This window comes from Pleurodeles waltl, chromosome 9, assembly GCF_031143425.1.
Source record: "Pleurodeles waltl isolate 20211129_DDA chromosome 9, aPleWal1.hap1.20221129, whole genome shotgun sequence".
Taxonomy (NCBI): Eukaryota; Metazoa; Chordata; class Amphibia; order Caudata; family Salamandridae; genus Pleurodeles; species Pleurodeles waltl.
Genome location: NC_090448.1, coordinates 305,907,668 through 305,932,984, shown reverse-complemented (window position 1 = coordinate 305,932,984; position 25,317 = coordinate 305,907,668). Strand labels below are relative to the sequence as shown.

The 25,317-nt window shown below is 40.6% G+C and overlaps 1 protein-coding gene across 1 annotated transcript in view; it reads left to right on the top strand.

The window, feature by feature from the left end:
- Positions 1–23,730, top strand: part of LOC138259206 (zinc finger protein 271-like) — a 44,306-nt gene extending 20,576 nt beyond the window's left edge. The window contains exons 3-5 of the mRNA XM_069206779.1: positions 8,981–9,115; positions 12,435–12,642; positions 21,454–23,730. Of these exons, the coding sequence (XP_069062880.1) occupies positions 8,981–9,115; positions 12,435–12,642; positions 21,454–23,294 (2,184 nt within the window). The 3' untranslated portion in view covers positions 23,295–23,730. The remainder of the gene's footprint in view (positions 1–8,980; positions 9,116–12,434; positions 12,643–21,453) is intronic.
- Positions 23,731–25,317: the final 1,587 nt, after the last annotated feature.

Sequence of the window (25,317 nt, the reverse complement as noted above, 5' to 3'; positions counted from 1 at the left end):
TTGTAGCCAGAACTGAGTCACATCACACAGGTAGCAGAAGGAATGAACTCAGGCTTTCATTCCGAGGTTAGGAGGAGCCACGCACTCAGGTACCGCAAAGGGCTGTCTTTCTGCTCAGTGGCATCCGGAGGCCTGCTCTTACACCACCTCTTCCTCTCTGTCAGCTCTCACACAGGATTATCCTAACACAGCACCCTTGCACCAAGCATTTCTTAGCACATGTCTGGTAGGGATGATTCAGTGGCAGCACAAAGGAATCAGCAAGCCCAGACCACTGCAATGGCACCCATAGCTCCTCCCTCCACAGTACCCACAGGCAGAAGCCTCCACTGCCAGCCACTCTTCACTTGCACTTGGCTGCCCACCCAGACACTCAGGAAGTGGGGATCAGCCCTAGTGCCCGTCTTGTACCAGCTCCGCCATTTTCCTCGGCAGCAGGCCTCCCTTTCTGCCCCCACCTGAACCAGGCTGGTCTGGCAACCAAGGACAAGTTGCAGGGGTTACATAGAAGTAAGCCATCACTGGTGTAGCCAACAGCAGTGTGATGGTGACCTCGGAGCAGTCTCTGCTGCAGGAGTTTGGAGGATAGTATGGGCCTTAGACACAGCGTTTCTAAAATGCGTCTGCCATGTTGGGGGCTTGGCCACACACCCCTTAATCGCCGCCTTGAAGACGTCCCATACACACCTTTTCCCCACCTCTCCATTCTTCTGTCTGTTGTACTGCATGCATCCTCCATATTCTTTTTCTGGGTCTCCTATGGAGATCTACCTGAATGGGGATGTGATCTGAGACATAATCATCTCTGTGTAAGCTGTATTTGTCATTGATGCTAAGGCATTACTCTATATAATCAGTGCACAAGTACCTATGGTTTATGTGGGAGAGGAATGTGTAGTCCTCATCTATATGTAATTTCCTCCAAATGTTTCTCAGACCCAGTTCCCTCAGCACTTTTTTATAAAAGATTTAGGGTAGGCTCGTGCACTTGTTTAATCTATCCCTCTGTGGGTCCCATACTGCCTTTGAGGTCCTCTGGTATAATAGTAATGTCTCTGGTGAAGCTATCTATAACAGGCTGCAAAAAATCATAAAAATGTTACCAGACTGCAGGTCTAGTGACTTGAATAATCTACTCAACCTAACTATAACACACTTTACCAACAAACCGGTCTCAAATTGTGCAGTCTTAGGCAATATTTTTTTTTTCACACACATGAGAGCACATTTAAATATGTGAACTTTTGCACCTTGTGTAATGAGAATCTAGTGCAAACCCAACTATCTGTTGCTGAATCTGAAATGCTAAAAAAACAATGAGCCAGCAAAGTGGTTCATTATAGTTATACAATTTGTATCCATTGCCTGATCGACAAATGTGCCCTGATTAGCACACTCAAAAATTAAGAGTGGCTTCACCGGTAAGAAAATCCTTTTCTTATAAGATCTTGAAAGCGAAGCGTAGCCTAGAGAGCTGTTACATCTTTGCTATGGTTGACTCTAGGGGCACCACACTTGTCTTCTGATCTGTTTGTGTGCCTACATTGATAGGACTGCATTCCTGGCTTTGATTCCAGATTGCTGATTGAGGCCAACGTGTCCAAAAAAGTGACTGGGGACCCCATACTTGATCCTCAGCAAGATGGGTCTCTACGATAAGGTCAATACCAATCATATGGCAGTGTTGCTTATTGTAGAGGGACCACTGTCTGCAAGTCTCATGGTGACTGCTCTACTGTATAGGTAAAGACTTCACCTTTGTATTGTATGTGCATGGCTTGTATTTACGTCTCAACTATTTTGTTGGTCTGGCAACGTACTCCATGTGGAGCCCCATTGTTCTGTTATTAAGGGAGGCATATGCCAGCAGTCACCAGTAGTGCTGGGACTTGATCTAGGATATGTCGCTTCTCTGTCAGATGGGGAATAAATATGTGCAAGCTCAAATTGGATTCTGGGAAGGATGCTTTAAAAGGCAATCTGAATGCTTTTCTAGACTTTTTAATAAAGAGTTTTAGTACGTGACAGGGAAAGCTGCAGTATAGGGTCGCATGATGTTAGGGTTGGCTATTCCGAGAAGTAATCTTCAATTGGAGCAAATTCCCCTGAAGAATGATATCAAGACCTGACTGTGCTCTACAATAAGAATGGTTCATTTGATGCGTGGCTGACACTGGAGGAAAACAAATGTGACCTTAACTCCCTTTTTACCTGTAGGACGGAGTACAGTCTGGAGTTATTGCTGAAGTAGCAAGCACTGTGAAGAAGGTGAAATAACAAGCGTCTCTTGATAGCCAACTAAAACATTCGGAAGTACAGTCTGTGATCCCATCAATCTTCTTTGACAATCACATTCACCAGTCGCTCACCCTGTGGATATCACTAACACTTTTGCATCCTTTTTTGTACCACTCTGCACAGACTGCAGCTCTAGCTGCAGATGAAATGTTCTTCAGAACCAGAAGGTAACCACCTTGACGGCTGAAGGTAAACATTTGTGCTTGGTGTTTAAAGACCGAAGAGATATCAAAGTCTTCTGCTGTACGGAAACATTTAGGACCCCAGACAGCAGTGACCTCCCTGGCGAATTCTACAAAATCAGTAACATCATAAATCCTGCCCTACTGTGCCTTGAAACAAGTCAAAGTGATTGGCTCCTTCTTGCTCAAAATGTAACAGTGCCTTAGTAAGTTTTCTACTGAAACCTGGGAAAGATCCGACATTTTATGTTCACTATCACCCTATCTCTCTAATAAATGGCTATTTTAAGACCATGGTGAAATGGTTGCGTAAGGTAATTTCTAACCTTATTCAGTATTACCAGGTCAGATTAATTCCTGCTCAATCATCAAGAAACCATGTAGATACTCTATTTAACAAAATGTGGCAGGTTAAAGATGACTTCGGCAATGGAGTGGCAGCTTCACTCTACATGGCGTATGCCTTAGACTTTGTTGATTCTGGATTTCTCTTCGGAACTGTAACGAGATGGCCTTGGCAATCATTTCATATGCTAAGTAAAATGACTTTAAGCAAGCATTTTCAGAGGTTTCTTATCTGACATATTTGCCATATTCAGAGGTAGTAGGAGATGTTGCCCCCTTTCTCCACTGTGATTTTTTCTTGCTTTACAATTCCTCTTGGCTGCTAACTGATAATTCAGAGATATTACGGGTGTGGACACTGCAGCAGGGTCATTCAAGATCAAGTCGTATCCAGATGACATCCTGTTCGCCTTTGCTTGATCCTGGATTATCTCTTCCTCCATTGATGTTTGCCATTGATAGCGTTGCCTCTATGTTGCAACGTAAAGTCATTTAGGGGAAGACTGCAGTATTGCTGCTGTCAAAAGGGAGTGAGCAGAGCTTCATTTGTTGGATATAATTTCAAGTGGCTTAATCCAAAATAAAATATCTAGGGGGAATACTAAACCGAGGCTTGAACAGAATGGTAGTAGATAATTTTGAACTGTAGATACCAAAAACTAAGAATGATTTAATTAGATGGGCCGCCCTGCAACTGTATTGCTGTGGCCGGGTACAGCTTGTTAAAATGGAGATAGCACTGATCCATAATTACCTATATCTGTATGACTCCTTCACCCATTACTCCTACTGCTGTACAGGACTTGGACAAATCCGCCAACATTTTATAGGGAACAGCTACACAACAAATCACCCTCCTCACCACTAATATAGATGATCCCTGTCTCCTGGCATTGCTGTCGGTCACCCCCATTCACACTCTTAACGTTTTGAATGGGTTGAACTTGTTATGCCTTTCACTGGTTCTCCTGCTAATGATCCATGACGCCACATGGACTTCTGCAAGTCCCAGAAGATACCTATCAACTCAGGTGTTTCTAAATGTTCTTTCTTGTCCCCTGTCAATTTCAACCTTTTATATGGAAGCCTTTGAGGCCCATTCTCTGTTAATAGCATCACAATTGACAAATACACTTATGATGCACAACTCCTTTCAAACGTTTCCTCTGCTCCAGACATCCAATGCCTAAAACATTGCCCACACCTCAATCAGAACTGGCTGTCCCACTTGAAGTTCAGGCACCCCAAAACATTATTTCTGCAGGAACAAGTAACGCCTAGTCCACACCTGGCTCAACACAATGAATACATACATATTTCCAGCCCCTGTTATCACTGGGATTGAGATTGGGACAGACAACAGCCTCATTCCCAGGAAACACATCTTCTAGAAAATGAAAACGGCTAACTGTACTAAAGACAGTGAAACCATTTCTCCCTATAAGTGCAATTCCATTCTCATACTCATTTGGATGGTGGCTACATCGAGTTCCATGACCTGAATACTACACACTATATCCCCCCTCCGGTACTCCTCTTGACAAGGTCATCCTACCTGCCAGTACCATATTGAGTAACAGCCACATCACCTACAAAACTTTTACAACTGGCACCCCTGTGTATCTAACTTTTGTAAACCTGCACTGATTTAGGAAAGAGCAGAAGACACAAGTCTGTATCTTTGCCATTTGTTCTGTAAGCCACTCTTCTGCATTTATGCTAGATTCGTGCTATGCCAATGCCACAAACATTCATACCTGATGGAATAGTTTTGCCTGGCATAACCCTTAATAGGAGCTTGCATAATCATACAGAATTGTTACTGAGAATATGTTACTTTATTTTCAAATGATACAGTGTGTGTTATTTCCAGATTTTCACTGATGCGTTTGACAGTGCAGAGCTGAGAGTGGACAAATCTACTCCTTAACTTCTCTTGATTAGCCAAAAATGGATCAGACAGTTATGTGCCAGCACCTTCAATGATTTCCCCTCTACATACTATGGCTGTATGCCAGAAAAAGATGTTGCATAATATGGGCTTCAAAACTGCTTTGGCATTTTATTTCACTTCTCCAGAAGTTATCAGATACCGGTAAACATTTAGGCTCTTTGCAACCAGTTTAGGACTTTCCTCTGGCAGACTATTATTTCATGTTGAACTTTTTTTCAGATAAGTATGTACTGCGTGTAAATCAGAAAGAAAGCACATTCTAATACATTGCATTTGATCATGTACCGCAGGCCCAATAACAAGATGTAGGCAGTGCAGAGCATCTTGAGGATTAACTGTTGTTCGTTGAGCAGCCAGCAAAATTCAAGGAGGATGGGTTAATGTGCCACTTCACTTCTTACCAACGACCAGTCATGCTCTGCAGTCTTGTATTTTTTTCATTTGTTATCTGAGAATTGATTTATATGTTTCTACAATAGTCAAAGCGCGACTGGATTAATTTGAGGACATGCTCCACTTTGTAATACAGTTTAAACATTGATGTGACTTTGATAAGCAACCTGAAGTGGAAGTGTTTGTCCGTCATATCCTTTTGACACCGTAAGGTAGCTTCCCCATATTTAGCTTAACAAAGAGTATCATTCTGGTCTTAGAGTCATTGAATTTCCGTCATCCATTTTTGTTAGTAAGGCAGGTAGTAATTTTCAGGCTTTTATGCTGAATCACTGTATGATGCAGCCTGTATGAGTGCGTATAGGAACTTCCTGTGCCAGTGCAGCCTAATTTAAAAAAAATCCCTAGACATGTATTCTCATGGTGTTGTATAAAGAATGTGGTCAAAGAGGGATGAGTCTGGCTTTTTGTGAGAGTTCATTTCCACCCAGTGAATCATATTAATCAGAGATGGGGGTAGGTTTTTATAGTCTTTATTACATGATATCCCCCTGATATAAGAATTTCTGGAAGACTAGGTGGTTGGATATGCTCCTGCTGCTTTGGGGGGAAAGCTGCTTGTAGATGTAAGACCATTTTAATGTTTTAGATAGAGAGACAAATTGAGGTTAGCTCCCTAATATGACATTTCAAGCATTTGTTCACTAGTAAGAAGTCATGCATGATTCCAAATCGTCCGCACTGAAGCTAGACAGCTATTTATATGTGGTAGTAGGGTCAAGCCAGTAGTCTTCAGCACCATATAAGAGGTCCTCAGAAACTGTAAGAGTATGGTGTTGTGAGCTTATGGTAGTCTTCCAAGAGCAGAAAAAAGTTCAAATTAAACCACGTAAGAAGTACCTTTCAGTAGCCACAACACTTTTACACAGCTGTTGTGACCGCCACAATAATGAGAATCGGAATGTTACCACTTTGTGACCTATCAGATCAACATTTGGCAATAAAAATGTTAATAACAAGTTATTCTTTCCATTTCCAATAGTTCAGAAGCTGTTAGAAAATTTAAAAATAGTTATATGTTCACAAGCAGTAATTAAATTGATGACAAATGTATTAAAGAACGCTTATATAAAGAGCTGTTCTTTACAATGTATTAACCGTCCATACCCCGCTACAAATGCAGTGATTGATACTTCTTCTATATCTTTTTAACTTTGTGCTTGTCTTTGACCCTGTATAGCGCTCCTGTGCCTTTTGGCTAGACACCGGAAAGGGAATTTTGAGGAGGATAAATGGGACCTGATGGTCAACTGCCAACCTGTAAATGGTTGTGACCTGATACTGTCCATCACCCTCCCATCATTTAAGTAGCTAAAAGGGAAAAGAGAGGGAATCTGAAGGCCCAAAGCATCCACTTATAATTATTCATATGCATTTCTCCTGACTTTTGACAGAGAATTCCAAAGGATACAGAAGGGAGACCCAACAAACTATTCATAACTGCAGAACCAACAGAAAAAAAATATAAATTACCAACGTGGAGAATTTAGCACCATGCTGGTGCCCTTTTGTCACACAATAATATTGACACAAGACTATGAGCTACATAGATATACTGAGTACTTTTTGTGGTTGTGGCTCCATGCTCTGCTGTATTCCTTAAGCTCTGCTAACATAATTAGCACACAGTTGTATGGTTAATCAGGAATTCACACACAGAACTAAAGTCCTACAGTCGCTTCTGGCAGATGTAGTATCCTACCACAGTGAAAGTAACATGTCTTCCTTTTGTCGCATATGTATATATATCTTTATCAAAATTCGAATGTTTGACTAGTTTATTTATTAACCTTTACTTTTATTTTTACAATGCTAATATCAACATGGGTGACTAGATAACTTCAAGGCTTGGTTCTGTTGAGGTATGGTTATGAGCTGACGTAGGCTGGTAGTGATCCAAGTGCTTCACGACTTCCAAGTTCTCAGTATTGAGGTTCCTATTCTGTTAACATTGTCATCACAACAGGTATTGTCTGCCACCCTTCTTTGGGATACCTGTGTTACTGGGAACACCCATTGGACCAAGAGATTGTACTATTTGGATTTCAGTAATGTCATTTAAGGTCCATCCCCAACCATGTCTTCACATCTCCATGCCTCTAGAACTGTAAGACGATAAACAAACGTGCAATAGTTCAAGAATCAAGGCGATTGGCTTGAGCCACTTAATCATAAAGCCCCTCTGGGGCTGGAAACAAGCAGAAACAGGTTCTCCCAAAGTCAGATAGTAGATGAGTCGCTCAGTGCTGTCTTACCACCACCCCCGTCCCATCTCTAGATTATTTCAGTTGCTAGGTCCTCTGCACTCCGTTATGGTTCAGTTCCTCAAAGCGTCCTTGAAAAATGTGTCAGACAGCTAGTTCTTGCTTCTTGATCTTCATAGTCAGGAGACTGCCACTTTCAACACCCTGACTTGACTTGACTTGACTTTCTCCTTGTCGTAGCCTTGAGAAAAACAGCAACCAGTATGCTCTTGCATGTGACACATATCTCTCTCAGATGGAACGGGTCAACACTGTAAATCATTAGGCTCTTTATTAGGTTTTCTACCATTTCTACATGGGAATACATTTTATAAGTGGGAGAGTGTGGGGAAAATGAGAAGGATTAATCATTATGTTTTTTTATACATATATCACTGATAAAAATATAGAGAATATGTGTTGCCATGTAGTTTTCTTTGTGTTTACTCCAAGTGCAATAACAATTTGAAAAGTAGCTTGAACACTCTTCCACTGAGGAAAGAGCCTATACTTTTGGCTTTAATAAGGCTCAGGGAAGGCAGAGGGAGCAGCTAGTATCAGCAGTCCAGTTTTTGTGTATTTGTGGTGCCTGCCACTAGACGGACTCCATAAAAGTCATCAGGTTCGGAGGTGACACCAAGCACAACACAGTAAGATGCTTGGGGAGTGAAGCTCAGGTAATCTGACTGGCAGACACTGGGCTAGCAGGCAGAAGATGTGCATATTGTACAAAAGAAACACCCCGTCCTTTAGCTCTCAGCTCACGAAGGCCACAATATTCCCTTTCTGGTATAATGTAGCTAAACCTAGAAGCAATGATGTGAAACCTGGCCTCGAATCCGGAGTCTCTCCTCCAGGGACCCTCCCTGCCAGCACTCAGGACATCCAAGACAGGGCATTGCTTATCTCCTATCTCTTTTATTGGGCCCATAAATCTTCTCAGTCTGCTCTGCTGTTATTAACTTCATTAGAGCGTTATTGAATTGCGAGGCATGAACGCTTGCAATACTTCATTCTGTTAAAATAAAAAGAAATCATTTCTCGTCAGCGCTTGTGATTTCTGATGTCAGTAGCCGCCAGTGACAACTAAAACATGGCAGGAAAAGATGAAATTGTAAGACAGGGTTGACCAATTTATGTGGCAAGAAAAGTCCAGTTATGAATTCGCAATGCCAAAAGCTCTAACTCAAGAAAATGGGAGATCTATTGCATTGCAAATGCTTGTTTACATTTCAGCTTCTCTAGAAAATTCACACATCTGCAGAAAGTTCCAGCTGCAGTGTACACTGTACAAAAAATATCTTGCAGAGTCAATCATTCAAGAAAATATGCAGATTGAATGTGCGTCCTTAGAACAAGATCTTGTCTGTCAGTAATACTAATGCTTGCTTTTCAGCGTTTTTTATAGGTTTTTCTCTCTGTCAAGCAAGCAGTGCCACATGTTTTCCTGAATTTTCCAAGATCTGGTGATTATTTATGTGAATAAATGTTTCCTCCCCACACAGAATATCGGTCCTTCATTTAAAGCTGAACAGGATTCAATAGAGGTGGCTATAGAGTCATTCACCAACTTCAGTACCAGTGGAGAAGGTGTAACATCAAGCCAACATTCAGAAGCAACGTCTGGCAAAGTTTTACAGGTGAATCCTTCCATAATTCTTCAAGACAAGTGTTTGGTCATAATTGGATCATTGTTTTGCAGGTGGGCTCTCAGATCGCCTTAAATACCCTATTGAGGGAATGTTCCACCTTTATCTTACAATACTACTCCATTCTAACTATAACGTGGAGCAAACACCAGTATTACTTAACTTTAATGAATTCTTATTTTAACACTCTAATTCGATTACAGACCTGAACCTTGGCCTCCTCTCCTGTGCTCTGCCAAAACACATGTTCCCTCAGGGACTTACCAGTTGGAAGGGTTAATGATGTAATCTACAGGTTGTACAGGAACACTTCTAAAGGCAGACAAGACACTATGCACAGATCCCTAGCAAGGAATATATATTTTTATGGGGCAAAACCAGCACTATATAACGGCAGTATGGGAGAAAGTGGGGTAACTAGTTTGTTCTCGTGCCATTCTATTTAGTGAAACCATGCATATTGTGAGGAACAAAACATAATTTGTTGTATTGTTTTGAATATTAATATTTTTCTACTCAAAGGAATATTTTGAAATGTTAGTGGCAAATAGTGGAGCAGAATCATTTGTCTAAACTAGCTGTAACTGTACATGTGTCTTTGGGAGATTGCTACCCTTTGAATTTTGTCATAGAATGTTTTAAATTGTGCTGCACCCGTAACATTGGTTATGATATGATATGATATAAATACATGTTTACATATGGTTTGAATAATTTTCATCCTGGCGCATCATGGACAGATAATTGCAAATAGTATGTTTAAAGCACATCAGAGCAAAATATTTGTGAAAATTCAATAATAATTTAAGTTCAAGTATACAGGGGAGCTTGTACATTTCCATTTCGCCTGTTCATCTTTTATTCTCCCTGGTCTTTATGTATCAGCCTCCTCTCTCACTGTCATTTCACTGTACTCTCCTTGCTTTCTCCTTACTTCTCCTGGCTCTCTTTATCCCCTGGTTCTCTTCTCTCTGTCTTGACATATATAGTTAACAACCATTTCTTCTAAGGACAGCACATGCCACCACGCACAAAGTTCCAAATACAACTATGCAGCCTTTCTTATTCTAAAAAAAAGTGCTCATTTTAGGAATATGCCCAATTTTGCATCACTTCGTTACTCAGAAATGTTGCAAGAGTAGAAGCACACCCAACCATAGCGTACATATTCATTCATAAGAGGTGATAGTCCTCTAATATGAGCCCAGGACAGATTCATCTATGCAGCACATCTTTAGCTATTAGCATCCTGGGTAGCCGTGCTACAGAGTGTTCATGTTGATTGCCTCAATCTAATAGTCCTACTTAATAGGAGCCATAACCTTCCATTGCGAAGAAAATGTGATGCAGTTCTTTTTAAAGTGTGGCAGTACCCTAAGAGCTTGTTTTCTCCTTCTTTATTTTGGGCTTTACAGAGTAGCGTGTCCCTGCCACAGTGAATCTCTGGGACTCTAGTGCCCCATACGTCTCCCCCATATGCGTGCCTTCCCTCTTTTTCTGTACGTCATGAGGCCGCTTCTCCTAAAGATTGCCCTTCATCCCTCCCTGCTAGCTCCTACTGCACTCAGTGTTGCTGTGATGAGGTTCAAGTGAGAAATTGCCCCCTGAAAATTAAGATACAAAGGGGAGGATCATGGGCCCTGAAAGCTGAATTCCAATGCTTCTCAGCCACAAAATGATCTGTATTATACATTGTTGTGAAGTGTGGCGGTGAGGATTGCGCACAAATAATATGTTGTTACAATGACCTGGATTACCTGGAATGATGAACGCATTATGTTAACTGTCTCCCTTTCTGTGTTACAACAAAATGTAATAAAATGTGTCATAACAAAAAAGATGCAAAGTGGAGTCATTTTGCCACAACCACGGAATTGTATTATAATCATGGATTTGATTCTGCACCCAAAGTAGTGCAATACGGAGCAAACCACACAATCTCACTGTACCTAAATATTTTAAACCTGTCAAATATAGTGTGGTTATGTAATTCAGAAGCACAACATTGATTTAAACAATCTTGGGTGTGTCTCTTAATCTCCAATCTATACAAAGCCTTACTTTAATATACTGGTAGTGTTGTGTATACATATCATACATGCAAGTTCGTTGTGTGTTGTGTGAAGACAACTGCTATGCTGCGAAACAAGACACATTCTATAGTAAGGCTATTCTTGGTGGCTACCTAGGCTGGCATACTACTTAAATATATGCAATACACCCCATTACAAGAAGGCAAGAGTGACAGATAGACACTGTTTAAAATCCCTGCACAAGCCAAGATGAGAAGACCTGTTACCCATTGAAAGTGTTGCAAGCATGTTTAGAGGAGGATAACTAATTCAAGTCATAGTAGGTCTCAACTCGGGACATGAAGGCTACAGCAGACAAAGCCTACTGGACTGGATCAAGTCATCTGTGGCTTAAAGGAAAACCCTAGAACACCCACAGAAACCCATCAAACTATGGGGCTGATTTAAATCTTAATGGTAAAGATTCTTCAGCCCGACTCAGTATCCTTACTGCCAAGATTATGGCTACCCACCGAATTGGAATACAGGCAGACCAGAGGTGTAACCATGGCGGAGACTACCCTGTCTTTGCCTTATTCACACCACTCGACAGAGTAAGGGGCTTCGGGGGCTGACCTAATCTAGATGGGTGGGCTTAAATGTTATTTTTCACTGCCTGCCACCATAAGGAAAACACTGGGGGAAAGGGTCAGTAAAAACTGTCTAATGCCCCCCTTGCCGTGGGAACGGGGCTATTTTAGCTTCTGGGTTTTCGTTTGGAAAAAAAAAAGTTTGGCTAACGGCTTTGTCATGTTAACTGAGCCCTGCATCAACATTCAAAAAGCATTGAGAGGAACCGCCTGGTTCCTGGATGCTATTGTGACCTGCTCTAGCACCGAGGCCATTGCATGTCAGTAAGGCCTTGCCCAGAATTGGAGCCCATTTATTCCTCAAGGTAGTCAAGTGCGCAACCCGGGCTTTCACCAGTACCCTGTACAGCACCGTGCAGGGATTAGGGAGTGGTGCAAGCTTTTAAATGGCATGGGTGGTAGCAATCAATTTCACTGCACTTGCAGTATGCTGAAGCAGAATCACAGGAGCACAATCTAAGGAATATAATGCGCTCAATGCTAGCAACATACACTTCTTACATGTCATGGTCTAATTGATCTCCGCTTTCTGTGCGTTCGGAAGTCTTGCAGAAGATCTTGTCGACACAGTTTCTGAGCACCATACGTTTTATTTGTAGTATCTCATAAGTGTTATGTACAGTACTAAATAGTTACTTTTCGTTATAGGATCACAATTATTATTGTGCCAGCAGTCCCAAATCTCTGAAACTGGCCTTGGACAAATCCATGCAAATGGAACAAAAGCTGTGGAACAAGTTAGGAAATTTGATAAAGCTCGAGAAACGTCTGTCGAAACGTGTTTCCCATCTTCTGCTGCAGTTGGGGAAAGAAGGACTAAGTGATAAACCAGCTAATCTACAGCAACTGCACCCTGGTAATGTTTATGTTTTCATTGCATATGCAGTGGTTTGCTGCCTAGATACAGCATTTGTATTTCTGGGGTATGTGTGCACAACACATTGTATCCCAATTTCAGGTGATAACCACTGAGCACAAAATATAAATATTATTGTTTACCTTATTTTTTTCAGTGACAGAAATAACAAAAATTAAAGCTACATAACCGATCAATAGCCGTTATTAACAACGATAAGAACAGCTCCAATAATCTTATCTAGATTTATCCTAAATGTTTCTTAGTTTATACGGAAGCCCATGCAGAAAGAACCGTGCCTGAAACACCTGTGGAAGAGTTTAGTTAGTGAAATGTTCTTGTTATTTCTGCTCTCCATGCCTGCACTATTCACTTAGTCCGGCCAAATAAAATAACAAGTGTGAGGGATCTAAAAGATACATAAGTAGTCCATCTGCCTAGTATCTATGCGATGAATATACCAAGGCTTTAGACGGTACATAGAGAAACTGTACTAATTGTCAGCAGTAGCATGCTTTTCTTCCCTTGTAACTTATAGCTCTCCAAATGCTTCTTGGTTTCCTGGTGTCCTTTCCCACTTCTCATTGGCATGCCCTAAATATCAATACTTGATCACTCCTATTTGCCATGAACACTACTGGACGGGATGATACAGTCTTAGTTCTCTTTAATTGGTGGAATTGTATTTTCTTTAAAGTGTTTCATACCATCTGTAAGGATAGATACTCTGATATTCTCGTTCCAGTCCCAAACATGCTCCCTATGTTCAGCAGTTAGAGGCTGGGTGGGCCTCTGCATCATATTGCTCTTGAAATTACTAATTTACCTTGCCACCACTGCCCTCCTTTCCCCTGTTGTTTTTTCAGAATAATGTATTAAGTAATTAAACTAGCACTCTTTACTTTGTAGGGCTGTTGATGCTTTTTAGTGTGTAGGGCCATTTCAGCTTTTTACTGATTGGGCATTTAATGTTTGTTCTTCTGTGGGGCATACATCAGTTTTTTCATTTACTTCAGTGCAACACACTAAGTATGACTTGTATGCCCAGGCTTGGATCTGTGCTCACATTGTCACTGGAACTAAACTGCACCCAAATGAAGTGCCCCAACAAGTGTAAACTAGTTGTGTGTTGTTTGTGTTTCTGTTGGAGGGGACCTGATTTGGCAGTTTGGGCTAGACTGTTCCCATTGGAGCAGGATCAAGGCCAATTTGCATAGGGCTGTGTCTAATCTGAGGCGGCATTTTGGGCAAAAGAATGATGGACAGGGGTGCAGCCCAGAGCGAATACTCATCAAGTATTTATTTACTTCAGTTTGACGCCCTAAGTACAATGGGTATGCCCAGATGTGGATCCTGTGCTCACTCTCCCGCTGAAGCCATGCGGCACCTGAGTGAAGACCCCCAACCAGGGCAAAACCAGTTTTGGGTTGCTTGTGTTTTCGGTTCAGAGAGGACCTGTCTTGGCAGATAGGGCAGGATGTTTCATTTTGGAGCAGGATCAAGGCTGACGTGCATGTGGCGGGTTCTAATCTTAGGCGGCTGTGTGGGCTAAAGAGTAATGGACTTGGATGCAGCCCGATAAAATACGAGTGGCTGAGAGGGCTGAAAGTAATTGAATCACCCCACTCATCACTTGTTTGTTTATTTCAGTGTTCTTTTCTGGTGTGGGTTAATTACTACATATATTTACTGCCACTTAGACAATACTTAAGGCCATTGATGCATAAACTGAATAGAACCAATGATGTATTTAGGGCCTAGGATCATTGATGTATGTTATTGCCTTTGTCATTGATGGGATGCATATTATCAGAGGCACTGGCAAATTGCTCTCTTGTAAAATTGATCATCATTACTGTCTTTGGTACTGTGCACATGCTGCATATTGATGGAACCTAGTTCTACAAATTCGTCTGAGAGACTGCCTCACAGACTTGGAGAAGAGAGGATCTAGTGCAAGGGAACATAAGATGTGGACGCCGGCGTACATGCCTTGTCACTATCTCTGCAAAACCGAGGGTGAATAGGTCTTTTTCGATGAATGGGATTTGTACGCATGTTGGACAAGGTCAAACCTATGCATTTGTATACACTTGTTTTTTTCCAACATCTAATCTTACATGAGCCATCCTAGAAGGTTAGCAAGTATCCACAATGATTTCCTTTATCTAATCTTGTTTAGAGTTTGGTAGATGGATACTTTGTCACAAATGCGATGGCTACCCTTGTCGACCTTATTACAAGAGGACACAATACACTTGTAATAACATGGATGGAATATCCGTCACGTTAGTGACTGAATAGCCATCGTCAAAACTCTAAATCTGTCTCTTCGTTTTTGTTAGAGTTTTACATTTTAAATACCATAGGCACTAAAAGAGAGCATTGCACAGCACATTAACGGACAAGTATTGTACTTTAGTCTACACCACTAGCAGTTTGTTGATAGAGGCATCATGCCACATGTTTTAAACAGGTGCATTGGGCATGTTTCGTTTAACCTGAACCTTGTGTAGTATGTCAAATGTGCCTCCTTCACAGGTTTTGCTTGGCAAATCAATTGTCAGCCGTAGTTTACAGTGGTCTGTGACACTGCAGAACTACACCTATGTGTGACATGTTTCAGCCTTGCTAACTGAACACAGCCTCGGTGCATTGGGATTGAGCCCTGTGTTTCCAGAGGCTGTGCGTCACTCAGCAAATGTACACCTTTCCCAGCTCATCACAAAGAGGCTGGGGACAACAAGCCTCACTGACCTCACCCCACCTTTTGATGAGTTAGGAAAGTTTGGAGTTCACACAACTCTGATGGCCTGCCACTGTCTATTAGGAAAGAGCAGGATTGTGGACAAATGCTTGTGTTACCAGGTACCATCAGTGACATCAGGTCACGTGTTGTAAACAGGTGCATTAGGCATGTTTCATTTAAACTGAACCATATGCAGTGTGTATATGTTCAGTTTACTAGCTGGTGTTTTACAGTGCGGGTCATAGAGCAGAGTCTGCGGTCTTGGTCACCATTGTGTCTACCAAGAAGGGGTGGGTGAGCATTTTGGGAGCACTCAAACCTTTTGGGATGCCCCTTCCTGCAATGGTTTTCTGGAGCTGGAAAAACATTTATGATGTTGAAACCCTGATGTCAAAAGCCACACAGAAAATACCATAGCCCTTTTTCTACTTGCCAAAGCTGAAAACGTGGGTGCCTCGTGCAAGAAGGTATATTCCTGCTGGTCTCCCAAATTGAAGAGATGGAAAGCACCAAACCGTCAGTCTGAGCTAAAAAAAATTCCAGTGGCACAGAAGTAGGTAATTGTTCAGGAAGGCGTGAAACCTCCTCTTATAGTTTTAAAGTAGTATATCTTTAAATGTGTTTGCCTCTCACCAGAATCCCAAATGTGATCAGTTTGCGCTTTGATAATTTGAAGCATAAATCACTAGGACCTGCCTGATGCCAAATTAAATGTCATGTACTGCTTTAGAGCAATTTATATAATTTCTGTGTTCCTCTATAAGACCCAAGAGGGCCCAGTGCACTCTGCCATCCTTATGATTCACCTTGGCGTCTAGCTTCCTAACATGTTTCATATGCTTCAAAGGGACTGCATTTAATTCCACCCGAGAAAAGATCTCCTGGCCATGGAGGAAGTGAAGCAGAGAGAGGATAGTACCTGTCCATACCATTGCTGAGCCTCAGGCCATGGTTTCTGAGGGGCTTATGTTTCACACCTCGGTGTCTTCTCATAGAGTTAAAGATCCTTGCAGCTATCAGGAAGACATCCACCAGGACTTTGCATGTAAGTAAGTAGCTAAAAAGTTGTCTTTTAGCAACAATGAAAAACATCTATAGGCTTACCTGCCAGGTGAACGATGTTATGACATTCTTGCCTCATCTGGGTGAGAAAGGGGTGGAGGTAGACACTCAGACTTACTTTAAACCATTAGAGGCATACTGCTGCAGGCATGAGGAGTAAATCCCCATGGCCAATGATGCAGGTAAAAGGCAATGCCAAGTGGTGGGCCTGGTGCATTTGCTCAAGCCATGTTCTCCCGGGACCTCAGCTTGCCACCAAAAAGGTTTAAGCATAAATCTTAGTGATTGGCGTAAAATGTCTTAAAGCTTCTTATACAGAAGAACATCCAAAACCTCAGCCAGGGAAACAAGTAAGCGAGCTTCTAAAGGAACATATTGGTCCTCAGGACTAATCACTTCTGGATTTAAAAGGTACTTTAGGATTTCCATCTGAGTGTGGAAATTGTTCTTTGAACTTTTTTTCTTTGTTTTGTGCTTTCTTGGTTGAAGAGACACCGTGTAATCTGGACTTCAAGCACACCTTGCATGTATTATGTTGACAGAATCAGAAGCTTAAGCTCTACAGAGCAAATCTTTGTACCATTTTAAAGGGAACGATGCTGGCACAATCGTTGCTAAGTTCACCCTTGCTGGACGAATACTGACCCTTGCTGGACGAATACTGTCTTTGCCTATTGTTATTCGTTGTGAGAAATCCAGCAGAGGTGGTGGAATTCTGAAGACATGATATGTGTGTTTGGGGATTTTTTCCAGAATAATGCAACATTTAAACAAATATATATCCTTGCAATTTGGTTGCCTGGGTTTTAGCTGTCTAACACAGACCACATATTTTCTCGTTCTCATTTGCTGTGGAAGCTACAATAAATTGTGAATGGGAAAGAGACAGGTACTAATTCAATAAAGTTACCCTCATGGCAATACCGTTACCTCACAGGCAGTTTCCAAACATTCTCCGTCTCACAATGCACCTGTCAGTTTTCCACCTAAAACACACCATTTGTGTTGTGTTTTTCAAAAAGGCATTGCCATTAGCACAAATGCATAGTGGTGCCATGAATGTCACACATCTTCCTGTGAGATGCCAGAGAACAAAGCTTTGAAATTAAAAGCTACAGAAACAGTTTCTAGTTTCACCAGTAGGCAGCAGTTAAAGGTAACTTTTTGTTTTCTTTGCCACAATTTCAATAGTTGAAATGCGCAATTAGTCCATTTGTGAGAAAAAACCTGGCATTTTCTTAATCTTCCATAGGATCTTCTGCCAGTTTTCCTGGTCCTCTGGTAGCAAAACCACTTGGCGTGAACATATGTCCTCATTTCCCTACACTATTTTCACCATAAATTAGGAAATTCTGGGATGTCTGACCTTGGTATACCACCTTCGGCATAGGACTTTAAAGCTTATTCTTGATGCTTTTGGGAAAAGGGGGCTCTGATTCCTTTGTCATTTTTGCTAAATTAATATTTCACCATGTTCCTGACTGTTACCTTTCCTAATCTCTCTCTCTAGTCCGCTGTTCTTTTGGCTCTTCCATGCTATTGATAACATAGGGCTAGATGTACAGGTTTTTGGTCACAAAATACTGGTCACAAATTTCCACTAGTATTTTTGTGACCAGTAAAGAGTTCTAAGAACCAGTCTACATACTAATCGTACTGGGTTGCAATCTGACCTACCTCATGAATAATAATGAGGCAGGTCGCAATTTGAAACTTACTACGATTTGGCGGTTATCACAGGGATGGTGGTCTGCTGGTGACAACCGATCACCATGTCTGTGATTGCCGTTCAGTGAACTTTTTTTGTAAATGCAGCCTGTTTTCACAAAGGGGAAGGGGTCGTAAAGGGACTCCTTTGATTTTGAAACAGTTTACGACTTCTATTTTGTTCCTAAATCTTTGATACATATGGATGGAAATTGTTATTACAAAGGAACACCTAGAACACGCCCTTTTAAAATGGAGTTTCTTTAGTCATTATATTAACCCATTATTTTAACCCATTTATGCAGTTGATAAAATGTTTCCGAGTCCTGAATCAGGTTAAGTAGAATGCTAAACAAAAATGTATGTCCCAAACTCCAAATCGGAGTGTCTCTGACTGATCAACAGCTTTGTACATCTTACCCACAGTTTTATAATTTTGACATATGATACCTTCCCATCCCTTGTGCAGCCAATAGAATCTTGGAATAGGTTATGCCTCTTAAGTAAGAGTTGAAAGGGGTTATGTCTGTAAGGATCAGATGCACTAACATTAGGAATACCCATTTTCTAATTGTGATTACTTGCAAATGGCTATTAGGAAATCAGTTTTACTAACGTATAAAACCTTTTATTTCTAAATGGCAATTCCCAGTAGTTTGCAAATCAATCTACCTCATGAATATTAATGTGGAAGGCCGCAATTTGCGACCCATTAAGAATCGTAGTCATCACAGGGATGCTGGCCAGCAGACTACCATGTCCGTGATTGCTTTTATTAAAGCAGCCTATTGGCCTTAGATGCGTTTAAAAAGAAAAAAAATGAAAATTTGATGTTCCATTCTTTAAGAGTCAATAGTGTTCTGTGTACATACCATACCAATTTGGTATTTGAAAAGGGCACTCAATGCACAGCCAAATGAGGCTCCCTCCAAATACCGAATTGCAAATCCAAATTGTGATTCAGTAACAAGTTACCAAGGGCCAGTTATATCATGCATTTTTGCGGTTGTTTGCAACCACAAAAATGCCTGTTGGTATGTATGAATTCCAATTTGCGATTCAGTAACTTGTTACCAAATTGGAACTTGGAATTGCGAATACATACCAATTCCGTATTAGGAAGGGGCATGACAAAGGAGTCCCTTCCTAATACCGAAGTGAAGCAATATGTAGGAATGTTTTGTGACCGAAATGCGAGATTCACATTTTACCCCTTCCCCTTTGTGAATGCTTGCGAAAACATTTTTTAAGAGCAGGCAGTGGTCCCACAGACCACTTCCTACTCTTAAAAAAATAAAAATAAAATTTTTCATTTTTCTTTTTTAATTGCATCTGTTTTCCTTTAAGGAAAACGGCTGCATTTAAAAAAAATGATAGCTTTATTTAAAAGCAGTCACAGACATGGTGGTCTGCTGAGCCCAGTAGGCCACCATTCCTGTGATTTTAGCATTTCGTAATGGGTTGCATTTGTGAGCCATTGGAAATCGCTAAATGAATGCCTGGAGTTTCATATATTCAAATAGTGATTGCCTAATTGTGATTCACACAAAAATCGCAATTAGGTAATCGCTATTCAGATAAATGCTACATTTGGCCCCAAATCAAGTATTGTACATTAGAAAAGGCATTTTTCCTGTCGCAAAATGGCCCGATTCTGTGAATCGGCTGTTTGCGACTAGAAAAATGCTTTGTACAGCTGGCCCTAAGTGCTACCATGAAGCACATACATTTGAATTTAGTCAGAGCTTCCAGAAGGATTCATTGCAAACTCTTCCTAGTGTTGGTCATGCGATTCAGTAGCTAAGGCCTACTGGAAGTAGTACCAGGCATTTTATGCCATTTGCAGTTTTGTCACATATTTTATGACTGTTTTGATATAATGCATTCATATTATCATTATCCATAGTCAGATGGAACATGTTATTTTACGGAACAGAATTAAACTTTAACCCCCTAGAGAGAGATTGATTGAAGGACAACACCACGCTTTAACCTTTTTACACTGGAGTGATGGTTCCTAAATGCTTTTTTATCAGAAAAGTGATTGACCTTGTTTGAAGAGACAAGATCGGGGTACAATACTACGGTTTGTCTTAATGCTGTTGATCTGTAAACAGCTTAGGTTTATCTTAAAAGACACTTGTGTTCTTTAGGGATCTCGTCTTTAGTAGTAGCAGCTGTCCAGCATTGCAAATTTTGGTTCTAATTGAGTCTAATTCAGTGCTTTACCTTCGCATATTTGCTAAATACATAATAGGAGAGACATGTTAAGAGTTTTAGGTGTAGACACAAACTAGCCCATTTTGATGGCTTTCTCTTGAACGCAGGGGATATCCTTGAGATGCTCGGAACTGAACAGGTCCTTCAGTGTGTCAAAGACTTTTCAGGGGTTAAGCATATTAGTTCATGATTATCAGCCATGATAGATGGACTTAGCTAGCTGATTTGTGTTATCAGTTAACCAATCACCTGCATGGTGGAGAAAACTAATAAGCCGTTGCCGGCTCTCTTCCTAATTGTCTAAAAACGTCCTAGCACAATAGCTGCATGACCTTTTCTGTACCTTCTTGGATATTGTACTAAATTCTTGCCAGGTCATGTATGTAGAAGGTGCATGGGCGCCTCACGTTGAGCTCAGAGAACAAGAACAAATCACTGGTTGCATGTTCTTGGTATTATGAATGAATATGTTACGAAATATCAGCATAGTTAGAGATCTTACATATGCTGTGCTTATCCACTTTATAAGAAGTTTTAAAAAAATGCAACTGTTAGATTAATTAATAAATTCATTAACGAGGGTAACAAAGGCTATATATCTTGTATATTTTATATCATGTGTAAAATGTGAGTAGCCTAACTGTTTTGAGGGGTTGACTTCATCCCAATCTTCAGAAGGTATGAATCTACTTTGATTAAAAAAGAATTGGTTGATTTGAGCAAACTGATCATAATTCCAGCAGTTTTTGATGTATTCTCACATGTTTAAAGAGGCATAGAAGTCCCTAACACTAGAGACCAGTACACAAATAAGGCATTAAGCAATGTGTACACTAAGCAATTGCCTCTAGTAGATGACAGAACATGAATGAAACAGATCATTTAGCAGTGTGTATTTCCACTGTCTGTGTTCTTTGTGATCTGTAGATTGAAGTATGTCCTATTCCTCGAATGTGCATATTTTGTTTTCGAAAAATTGTTTGTTTGGTAACTTTTCGGCACTTATGACTATAGTTTAACATTTTCTTCATCTACTCATGAACTAATATATGAACATTATTTTTATCCCACAGAGCGAGCACTAGGGTGCGTAGATGTCGATACAAGTGATACAGCGAATCCTGTTGAATTGGATTTAGGCAAGACCTCAGGAAAAGACGAGGAGGTCTTCTCCTATTTAGAGCTTGAAAAACTAAACAAGCAAAGTGGTAAATTGCAAAGAAAGTCTAGAAGCACTGCTAAAATAGTACTCAACCAGTCTGTTAAGCATGAAAAAAGTACTCACAAAATAATATCCTCAACTAAGCAACAAGTTATACACAAAGACGAAAACATGGACACTTGCAGTGAATGTGGCAATAATATTATCAGTAATCCGAGGACCGAGACTGGAAGGCTTATAAATCCAGGTCATGAAAGTAGGTACAATTCCAGACAGTCAGGAACCATACCAAGAAGACAGTGGATCCCTACAAAAGAGAAACTATATGTATGTGGTGAATGTGGGAAAGGTTTCAGCATGCTTGCAAGCTTGATTGTACATCAGCGTGTGCATTTAAAAGAAAAGCAATATCCTTGCATGAAATGTGGGCAGACCTTCAGCCAGAGCTCAAATCTTACCAGACATGAGACTGTTTCTTTGGTAAAAGAAGAAGACTTAGAGGCAACTCCGGATCATCCTGTCTCAGAAGGAGCATTTAGTACCAGTCCCAACCCAGGGCTTGCTCGAACCACACCTAAAGTTCCATTCAGCATTAATCAAGAGGGTGTGACCTATTTGATGGATCTTCATGATTTTGAAGAGAGGGAAACTATTAGAAGTCTCACAGATCACCCAGTTGTGGCAGCTGTGTTTCTGGTTAGTGTAAATCAGCAAGGTGAAGCCACATTTATAGAAATGGAGCCTCAGTGTTTAGGAGACTTGGCAGAAGCTGCACGTGGAGATCTAAGTGTCACACCCATTTTGGCCCAAAGTCTAAATTTAGACACAGAGACAAACTTCATTGGTCAGATGGAATCTCAAAGAACTCCCTTGTGTGACAAATTCATAAAAAGTGAAGATGGATTATCTGTAAAGGGTGTCAAAAGAATAATAAACAAACAAGGAAGACTGCTGGATAAGCCTCCAACTGGAGAGGTATGGTTAAAGAAGCAACACAACTCTTCTGAGCAAATGGACGATAGAAGCCAGCAATGGGGACAAGGTAATCTAATCCAGAGACAAAAGACTGGTCGATTGAACAGTAGTTTTGTGAATACAGAACAGTTTAATGTAGATCAGGTAATCCTGGAAGAAAGACAATCTGATAAAAGTGATAATTACTCCCGCAATATAAATAATGTAAAACGGCATTCACTAAGGTCAAACTTGCTGAAAAATCAGAAATTATACTCATGTACTGAGTGTGAAAAAATCTTCATGAAGAAGTCAATTCTTACTGTACACCACAGAAAACATTTGGGAAATAAACCATATCAGTGTACTGAATGTCATATGAGCTTCTGGAAGAAGTCTTTTCTTACTGGGCATCTACGGACACATTTCAGAGAAAGGGCTTATCAGTGCACTGCATGCGATAAAAGATTTTGGAGAAAGTCAGTTCTTGCTGGACATCTCAGAATGCATATGGGAGAGAGCTCGAATAACTACAATGATTATAAAAAAAGATGCTCGCCGAATTCCGATGTTGTTCACCATAGTAGGCATACATCTGAACGTAATTGGTGCTCTGAATGCAATAAAGGCTTCATTCACAAGTCACAACTGGTCAGACACCAGAAAATCCATTCTGGAGAGATGTTGATCTGTACGGTATGTAAGAAATGCTTCAGTCATAGGAATAATCTGATTATGCATCAGAGAAAATATTGTATGAGGAGAAGCAAAACTATGAAAGCAATAAACCCACGTTGATTGCGTTGAGGAACCATCGACTGATCATTGCACTAACCTGTCTGTGAATGGTTGTAACCGTGTCAGACCTTCTGCTATGATGTTTGACAATGGAGATCCTCTTAATGACCGGAAAACATCAGCCAGTGAAAAAAATCCACAAGCTACGTGTTGGAGCTGGAATGAATTAAGTGAACATTTGCTAGTAGAGAGATTTGGTGTTCCGTTGTAATCCTACATAACGTTGTTCTAACGTGCACCTTCTGAACAATGACGTTCTTTTGTGCCATAAAGTATATGTAAAAATATAACCTTATTTAAAAGACTAACACAGAATGGACATGTGAATACAATCTGTACATGCAGAAAGTTTTACTTTTTATGCATCTAAGTAGAAGTCTGGTAAAAGAAATAATATAATTACAGAATGTGTAAAATAAAGTAAATAGAATAACACGTGTAAAATTACCATGACTTGAACTTTTAAGGAAAAAAAAATATTGCAGAGATTCAGCAATAAAACAGTAATGAAGTAATTCAAAAGCTTCCAAAACTGCAAAAGAATGTAAACATTATTCTTGATCTACCAAACGGAGAGATCTGAAGATGGTATGAAAGAGAACAGTATGTGTTTTGGAACACCGGTAGAAAAATGGTAAGCCTAAATACATTGAAGTAATGATAGAACAAAGACATTGAAAGCAAACAGTGTCAAATGAATATTTTCACTACAAATTGATCGTCAAATATTAAAATGTGAAGTTAGCAAATATTTAAATGGCAGACTCCTCAAGAGCAAGTTAGTTAATCTAGTTGAGAATAGAGGCGCCAACCATTGCGTTTTCTAGGAAAATATAAATATAGACTCTAAAGAGGGAGAGCACCTTGAATGTAGTGTGTCAGGAAACAGCTCACTGAAAGCAGGAAAAACACTGCATTCAAAGCAAACATGATCTGACAACATTGCCCCTTTAGCATGGAAAAACAAAAATCTGAAAAAAAGACAATTTGAGCTATGTAAGTCCTTTTGCATCTCTTTTCTGTGCAGGGCACTTGTCCTGGTAACCGACTTCAAGAGGCCTAGTAGTGAGGAGGTAGACTCACTATCGAATAGCTCTAAATTGCACTACTACTGGCCTTTTGTAAAGTTCAAGACAAACTGATAGCCAGGAAGGTTTCGGAATTTTCTGAACCTACTCAGCCTTTGATTATTACCAATTGGGGGTTTGGCCAGGGTTAGTGATGGAACAACTTATCTTGGGTGATGATGATCCAGTGGCCCATGCTTTACCATCCCTAAGACTAGCCAGCATTGGATTCAAAGGTGCTGTATAGAAATGGCTCAATCCCTTCTTGTAAAGACACATCCCAATGTTATCCCTTTCTGCTTTTCAAGTCCAAGAGGATGGCAGTGCAATGCTGGGTTCCTCCTGGCTCCTCCAGTTCAAGAATGTTGTTTAGCGCCACTCTGCCAGCTAATCAGCCCTTTTGACTGCAGGGCCCTGTTGTATATCAGTGGTGCACAGCTCATTACCCAACCTTAAAGGCATGCTATTTCCCACTGGGCAAAAGTGTTTTTTTAAGACTCCTAGCAATGGATGTGCCACACCATTGTCAAATTAAATGTAAGACTAAGCTGTTCAATGCATGTAAGTTTTCTGGAACTGTGCCCTGTTATCTACTATTAGGAGCTCTCCTCCAGCTCTACTGCAGAAGGTGATGTGCGTTATGGGCATTCTGAATTAAGTTTATGCCATGATGACCCAGGTCAGTGCAGTGTGCAGTTCTTGCTTGCCTCACTTTAATCTGATTAGGAATGTCCTATCTTTTTTTCCAAAGTACTGACATTCCACAGTGGTTGACTTTTGCATACCTTTGGACCTAGATTATTGCAACACCTATTATTGAGGACTGCTAAGGGACACACCTGCCAAACTGCAGTTGTATTATGCTTCATTTGGATACATTTGATTGTGTGTCCAATCTTCATCTGAGAGGGTCTCCCCAAGATCTGAATCCCATTGGCGCCTGGCCCTAAGATGTG